This window comes from Pogona vitticeps, chromosome 4 (genome assembly GCF_051106095.1).
Source record: "Pogona vitticeps strain Pit_001003342236 chromosome 4, PviZW2.1, whole genome shotgun sequence".
Taxonomy (NCBI): domain Eukaryota; kingdom Metazoa; phylum Chordata; class Lepidosauria; order Squamata; family Agamidae; genus Pogona; species Pogona vitticeps.
Window position 1 is genome coordinate 134,562,039 of NC_135786.1, and position 7,853 is coordinate 134,569,891.

Here is a 7,853-nt window from a genome sequence, read left to right on the forward strand (position 1 = left end):
TCATCGCTTTTCAGTGGAGCCTCTTTCCTCCGTGTTAGTTTCCAAGTTACTTGTGGCCCACTCCGAGTCCTGTGCGTGTTAACTCGAATTACCGTTATGTCCAATAGATCTTACTCTTTTATACGCGCATAGAAGATTGCACCTTGGCTGCTCCGTAAGTGAAAATTTTAAAAAATAAATTGCTTTGCCAATAACTTTGTAATTTTTCTGTCTCACAGCAGAACCGAGTTTTAACTTTTCCTTGTAGGCGTCCCTGCCGGTTGGGATGTGACAAAATCTGCCCGTTCAAAAAGGGCTATGCCTGGTGTTTCCACCGTTTACCACCCTCTTTCTGTAAAACAAGTGGATATTACTGACTTCAAGGCCGCAGGAGGCAGAAGAGGAAAAGGAAGGAAACCCTTAAGTAATCTTGGAAGTAAAAATGCAGATCGCCTTGCTGATGCCTAACAATTTAGCTGTTCCTCCTAAAGGCGTTGTAACTCATGAAAAATAAAAGGGCCTTCTGGAGCAAATGGCTAAAATACATCTTACTCAAGCTTTTATTTATTTCAGATAGCAAATACAAGAACAAGGGGAGGAAGAAGGGAGTGGAGACTGCGTTGTTTCATACAACCCGATTTTTTTCCATAGCTGAATTAAAACGTTTGGATCTCAGCACAATCATATACATGTCTACCCAGAAATAAATCCCACTGTATATAACAAGACTAACTCCCAAATAAATGGGTACAGGATTTCAAAATGGCAATGCAGTCCATTTGGTGTTTGCTAGCGCCTGTCTCCAGCCGGGCTTCCTCTCCATAAGTGGTCCTAGCACTGCAGCTCAAAAGTCCTTAGAGCCCGATCTTCCGTGGGTTTAGTCGGAAGCCGGCCGCCGCGGGTGCAGTGGGACTCCTCCCTACAGCCGAACCCCAAACGTCGGAGGGATGTCGTTTGTTTGGGGCACCGTTCATGGCCTAGCCCTGGAATGGGGAACGAAAAGGAGTCGGTATCATCCCTCGGGGTGTTTTAGGAGATATCCTTGCGTCTCCGGCCTCAATCCCTCTCCTCCGTGCCTTTTCGAACTGGCGTCCCAACTTCCAAGCAGGATCTACTGAGTTAATCCTAGGCAGACAATGTGACGCCGCTGATAAAGGGGAAGAGTAGAACTCGGGAGAACTGGGTTCAAGCCCCTACTTGGCTGCATCTCCAAAGCCCTAATAGGGTAACCATCAGTCGGACGCGACTTCAGGGCACACAAATCCTTCATTCATAGGAGTGATTTTGTTTGTTTGTTTTAAAATCCGGATCCTAAACGCAAACTGGCCAAGCGCGTCTGGCTTAGTCCCGCTAAGCATGGGTCGTTCTAACGCGACCGGGTTCGTTCCGCTTAGACAACCCCGGTTGCGCTAAAACAAATTAGGCACCTAGGCTTACTCAGAACTAAGTCCAAAGAACTGGCTCCACTGGAGCCGCGCCTCTTTCATGGACGCACAGATTTGTAGTCTTTCCTGGAAATGAGCACAAACCAAGCAAAGCCAGATGTTTTAAATATCTGGTTCAGAGTTAAACTTAAGCAGGTGTTGTTTATTCAGATACAATACACTTTAAACCCATTTCACTTTTGCCGCACTTTTTTTAAGTTCAAAGCTTCACTGATATGTATGTAACATGCTTCCAGCGACTCCATGGTACCCACTAAGAGACTTATAGTTTATTTATATAAGGCTGGCTTTCCATCTTCAACAGAAAGTAAAGAGCAGTGTCCCACATCCACAGAGTTAAAACCCCTACATTTTTCTTGATTGTGAATATGTGGTGTCGTTTGTGTGTGCGTGTGTGTGTGTGTGTGTGTGTGTGTAGAATTCCAAGAACACAATCACTTGGAATTCTTTACCTGAAAGGCATAAATCCCATATGCACTTACCGGGAAGTAAGTGCCTTTGAAAAACCAACGGGACTTACTTTTGTTTATGCATGCACAGGGTTTCGCTGTAAAGGCGCATTCCAAGAGGAAATTTTCCAGCGTTTATACATATGAAATATGGGGGAGCTAAATATAAGCATTAGGATTATGCCCTGATAACCAACACATAACATTCTTACAGGAAAGAAATCTCAGTATCAGTGAGAAATGTTAAGACTTGTTCTGGTCTCCCCATTAAACTTGGAAAGTAGGATCTTAAAGTCTGAAAGGGGTAGAATCCACCTGGAATTCCTCCTGACAAAACTGCATTGATGTGAATGTAGGAGTCATTGATATTACCTGACTTCTGATCACTTTAGCCAGGCTTGCACAGTTGCATTGTGCCCAGTTCAAAATTAATAAAATAATTTATATAAATTAAACTTGTGTATTTGAATTTTAAAGTCTGACTACTTCCCGCCAATCATTTTATAGAGCTGTTTATATTTTTATTTTGAAAATTACACTATGAACATTTCTACAGCTATCACCTAAATTAAGGCCAGTTTCTGGCATCTGTTCTTACTTTATCACTGTCATCTCATACCTGGTATTCTCCTTATTTACGCAAATTAAACAGAATTAATTTACTGAAGTGGCCAGGGGTCAGTTTTGAGCCAGAGCTTCACTTTTTTTCAGCTTGTTTTCCATTTGAGCTTCTTAAAGTGATCAAGGAATTTATTAATCTATCCCTTCCCCCTCCCCACCCCATAAATGGAAACACATATACTGTAACTTAGTGGAAAATAATCATTTTTCTGTTTTTGACAATACTATAAAAATAATTAGTGTTAATAAATTGGATGATAATTAAGACCAGTACTAGACATGGCATATCAGGAAAGAATAATCTAGTTATTTGAAAAGCAAGAATCAATCAATAAATAAAGAAACACAATCCTATTGGAAAAAATTACAACATTGTAAAGAAGTATTTTGTCTGGTGACAGGTGTTAAAAATACTTAGCTTAGGCAATAGTCTTGCATGCAGTAGAAACTGTTTAAATCTCTCTGAGTTCGAAGAGATTTTAAACAACTCAGCACTCTGTGGTTTAGTGGCTCCTTCATATTTGTAGAAAATTTTCTTGGAATGCAAACTGGAGGGGAGGAACCTATAATTAAATCCCTTTCTGTCCCTTTTGTTTGCCTGTTTTTTGTGGTTATTCGGTCGTTTTATATTTATTTATTTATCTACCAGTTAATTTTTCTGCATTCAATTACATTTTAAGTGTTACATGGACAGAACAACTCCACAGTTTCTATCAGCCTGTCAAGTTTTACCACTTCTTTGGGTTCTTTAAAAGCCCAGTCAGAAATGCACCCATGTTTACTATCGTGGATAAATGAAATTAGCAGCATGGTCTCCAGGAAAGTTTATCTGTGTTTTTCTTCATTGCCTGTCATGTCATTGAGGTATCCAGAGAACTTCCTGCTGCTTTGTACTTTTATCTTCTTTTTAGAATCTAATCCCGCCGATAGGTAGTGTTACATTCAGTGAAGATCATTTCTCTTTGATATTCCGTAGTGCCTTTTCTTTCAACAGGACAGACTATTGTTGTCGATTTTGTTTGGGTATTTGTTCTTTTATAGTGCTTGGTGTGTTTGGGATTTTGCTGGTAAACATATCCAAATGTAAACTAAATAATACTTAATAATGACCAAAAAAAAACCTTTGTTATCTTTCGAGTCTTAATGTCTAAGTTCAAAAAGTTTTTAAAAATATCCTTATTGGTCATAATAATAACAATAATTAATTCAACTGTCCCACTCCCACCCCACCCTCTCGCATGTGAGTCTTGCTTCTTCTTCCCTGTGAAAATGGTGGATAAAGTTGCCATTGATGTTCAGTTACAATCCAGTCAGTAGTAATGAGATTGCACTTTAGGGGCTCCCTTATAAAATACTTAGTAGTGTTTTTAGTCCCACCGCCGCCACCAGTACGTTGCACTTCAGAAGACTCTCTTGTTGGCCTGATTCGGTTGGCTTTCTTAGATATGTACACAGCACAGTTCCAACCCAGTTCTGAGACTAATCTACGAAGGAGATTCTGTCTTGCCTCCCTTCCTGACTTGGAAACAGGATTCGCTCCAGCTTCGTTTGTGTTTCCTTTCCGCCGGAGCTGATGGCGACTCTGCCTTGGAAAAGAGCCTGTGAATGATCTTAAAAAACCGAGCTCCGTTTTTACAGACCGTTATTTCACCCAACCCTCCCCCAACCCCGCCGCCCATTGCCTGCTGTAGGACTGTCTACCTGGGCTTGTGGCCGGGAGGGAAACCGAGGAAGGTTTAAGCGGTGCCGTAAAGAGGCATATTTCCTTAGCGCCACACTGTCCAGTTCAGCCAGCCGCATCCCGCTTGCTGCTGGAGGAGATGTTCAGCCCAGGGAGGACTAGACCCACAGGACAAGGGCGCTTCTGGTCCAGACGGCAGTCCCGGGACCGGGCCTCTCCTTTCAAGGGCGAGAATTGAGGGTGAGAGAAAGCCTCCGGGAGATTCAATCCGCCTGGGGCCTATTACCATGTCCGGCCATACAACAAGCCTGCGTTGATCATGCCGCCGTTGTAATCGACGGCGGCAGCGTCCATCTGGGCCAAGGAGCCCACCTGGTTGTGCAGGGAGGGTGGACTCGGGGACATCTCTTCCAGGTCGGCCGCCTGGCTCAGGGAGGTAACTGGCGGCGGCGGCGGCGGCGGCGGGTGCTGATGTTGGGCAGCGCCGCCTCCCGCCCCACTGGCGCTGGGGGCCTGGCCAACAGGCTGGCCTGCGCTGGCGGCGGCGCTGTGGGGGCAAGGCTTGCCGTCCTTGACCAAGACCGGTACGGCCACGCGCCTCGGGGAAGCCGCCTGGGGCGGCGGGGGCGGCTGCGGGGGCGGCTGCTGGGCTTGCTGCTGGCAGAGGCTGGGGCCCTCCGGCTGCTGCTGCTGGAGCTGCTGAGCTGCCTTGTCCTTAGCCTGGCGCTTCATCTTGTAGCGGTGGTTCTGGAACCAGATCTTCACCTGGGTGGGCGTGAGGTGGATCAGGCTGGCCAGGTGCTCCCGCTCGGGGGCCGAGAGATATTTCTGCTGCTTGAAGCGCCTCTCCAGCTCGTAGACTTGCGCCTGGGAAAAAAGCACCCGTCTCTTCCTCCGCGGCGCGGTATGGAGCCCGGGAGCCATGGACTTGGCAGCCTCCGCGATCCCCGACAGAGCCCCCATGCCGGCCATATTCATGCCTCCCGTCGGGCCCATCAACCTGGAAACTGAACACACACACACACACGCACACACACAGGTGAGTTAAGAGGGTTTCACATCAAGAAATTCGGGGGCAACAAGTGGCAACCTTGGAAACAGGGAACACGGGGAGGAATGAATGCTCTGGAGTATTTAAGCTTGGGATCAATTCCACAGTGGGAAGGATAATCCCAATGATTGATCTCTTGATGATGATGCTTCCCGCCCCAACCATTCAGCCCTGGGACATAAAGAGTGCCTCTGAGCACCTCCAAAGCGCCTTCCCTCCCATCTTGGAATTGCTCCCAAGCTTCAAGGTTTGGGGCGTCTATGTTTAGGGAGATGGCACTTGGGGAGAATCTTCAACAAAGAAGGGAAACTAGAGGGGACGGCCCACCATCCAGGCCAGTCAGAGCGCCCCCCTCCACCTCTACCTCGCCCCCTTCGGCCCCTGCCCGCTTACTCGTGGGGTAGCGGGGGTCCGCGTTGGGTCCATACCAGCCGGAGGCTGCTGCGCTGCTGCGCACGCTGTCTGAATAGGGCGCCAGATCGCTCACGTTGCCGAGTCCACCGTTGCAATAGCCCGCTACGGAGCCGTGGGCAAACTGCGAGACGCCGGCGTGCGCCATGGGATGGTAGGTGGCAGTGTTGTGGCCAGCCATGGGGTGCTGCTGCTGAGGTTGGAGGGCCGAGCTTTGGGGCTGCCGGTAGGCGGCGGCCCCCACGCCCAAAGGTGCGCCCAGGCTGCCCTCCATGGCGCCGAACTTCTTGTAGGTCTCCTCCATGGGGCTCAGGATATCAGAGACGGAAAAGGGCGTCGTGTGCTTGGGGCTGAGCGACATGGCTCGCCGAGCGGCCCCTTGGCTCTCTTCTTGCTCGCCCGGTGGACGCTGCCGCTGAGTCCAGACGAAAAGGGGGCTGAACGCCGCCGCCGCCGCCGCCGCCGCCGCGCGGGAACCCGGCCAAGAGGAGGAGGAGGAAGAGGAGGAGGAGGAGGAGGAAGAAGAAGAAGAGGGAGGGCAGGGGAGGGGGAGGCGGCGCGCCAACCCTCCCTCTGCTCTCTCCTTAGCTGAGGTTTATTTTAGTCCGGAGGCAGTTGGTTTACGACAGACACCGGCGGGAGGCGGAGCCACAACACATGTTTCCCCACCTCAGCCACTCGATCTCTCCCTCAGAGCTCCCCCACTCTTCAGCCGGAGCTCACACCAGTGTGGGAGCCCAGCCCAGCCCCCGCCAATTTCGAGGAGAGGAACACCTTCTTTTGCTCCAAAGCCGGGAAACACTTCACAATAGCCCCCCCTCGGCCCCCAACCGTCACCCTACGCCAGAGCGGGAGCCCATTCCCATGCGCGGGGGGGTGGGTGGGGTGGCGGCGGGTCCGCCAGCGTCACCAATTAGAGAACCCCAATGGGTTTCCTAAGGGCCTGCCGCTGCCCCCCGTTTCCCGTCAGAGATGGATCTCCCAACTCAAAGCGCTCCCTCAGTCTCCAGCGGAGACTCCCTCAGCCTCCTCTTCCCGTTTCGGCGAGAGTCCCCTCAGAGTCGGTTCCAAAGGGAGGTCCTTCAAAATGCGCCAAGGAGGGCATTCCTCTCCTTGTGCCAAAAAAGTTGGGAAACTCCAAGCTACGCCAGGCTCCGGGGTGGCACGTCAGTTTTGCTTTTGGCAACATCTAAAAGCGCGCCAAAATCAGTCGGGGGGGGGGAAGCCGGCGGGCGTCCTTCTCTCGCGCGCGCCTCTCAAGTTCCCCATCTCCCTTCAGGCGCGCGCCGGGCTAGGGCAAGAGCGAGCCTGGTGGACACCACAGCCCCTCTTGAGCCCGTCCGTAGCGCCTGCGCTTCAGGTGACAGGAACTGCAGCTAGCCGCGTTGGACTTTGCAGAAAACTGTTAATAGGAATACAAGTGAAATGAGAAACAATGATTTTAAAGGCCAATGCTCTCCCTCTCTCTCTCTCTCTGTGAGAGAAGAAACGATCCTGTCCTACCTTAATGGGTTATTGTAAAGACGGCTTTCGACATTTTGAAGAGCCGTCGGAGAGATGGTGACGATTCCCATGTATTTGGAGCAGAGAACTGGGAGCAAGTCATCTGGACTTCTGGCCTCTTCTCCTAGATGAGCGAGAAAAAGCGGGAGCGTGTGTGTGTGTGTGTGGGGGGGGGACCAAGTTTCCTGTGGGTATTTGTTTTTTAAATAAAATTCTCCCGAGGAATGAGTATAATCCAAAAATAAAAGAAGGGGCCTGCGCGCCCTCGGCGGAGACTGAAGGGTGAGGAGCAGCTATATGAAAATGATACCACGACGGTTCCCTCGGCGTGTTTCGCCGAGCTGAGGTAAGACCCCGGCCGAAGCAGGACTCTCCCTTCCGAAGGACGGCTCTCAGCTCCTCCTTGGCAGCCGCCTCGATTTGTGAGTTTAACCTGAAGTCTTCTCGCGGGAGAGGATAGGATTTGCTGCGGCCCTGTGGGTAAGGAGCTGCCGCTCTGCCTTGCTCGGAGTTGCGTCCTGAACGCCGCTGGAGCTTTGGCTGGAGCTCCGCTGAGTTTGGCGGCGCGATGGTTCCGAAGCGGAACCGGAGGCAGTGGATGGTGATGAAGATCCGCGGATTTCCTTTGGAGTCGGAGAACTGACCAGGAGCGGAGGCTGTTCTCGGTGGAAAAAACAAACCAACCGATTTTCACTGCAGTTGAAGGTGTTGAA

The 7,853-nt window shown here is 50.2% G+C and overlaps 1 protein-coding gene across 1 annotated transcript; it reads right to left on the reverse strand.

Moving 5' to 3' along the window:
• Positions 1 to 1,538: 1,538 nt before the first annotated feature.
• NKX2-4 (NK2 homeobox 4) lies at positions 1,539 to 6,008 on the reverse strand. The gene is made up of 2 exons (XM_072996461.2): positions 5,620 to 6,008; positions 1,539 to 5,182 (listed from the first exon to the last, which is right to left on the reverse strand). The coding sequence occupies exons 1-2, from the start codon at positions 5,996 to 5,998 to the stop codon at positions 4,458 to 4,460; spliced, it is 1,104 nt and encodes a 367-aa protein (XP_072852562.2). The 5' UTR covers positions 5,999 to 6,008; the 3' UTR covers positions 1,539 to 4,457.
• Positions 6,009 to 7,853: the final 1,845 nt, after the last annotated feature.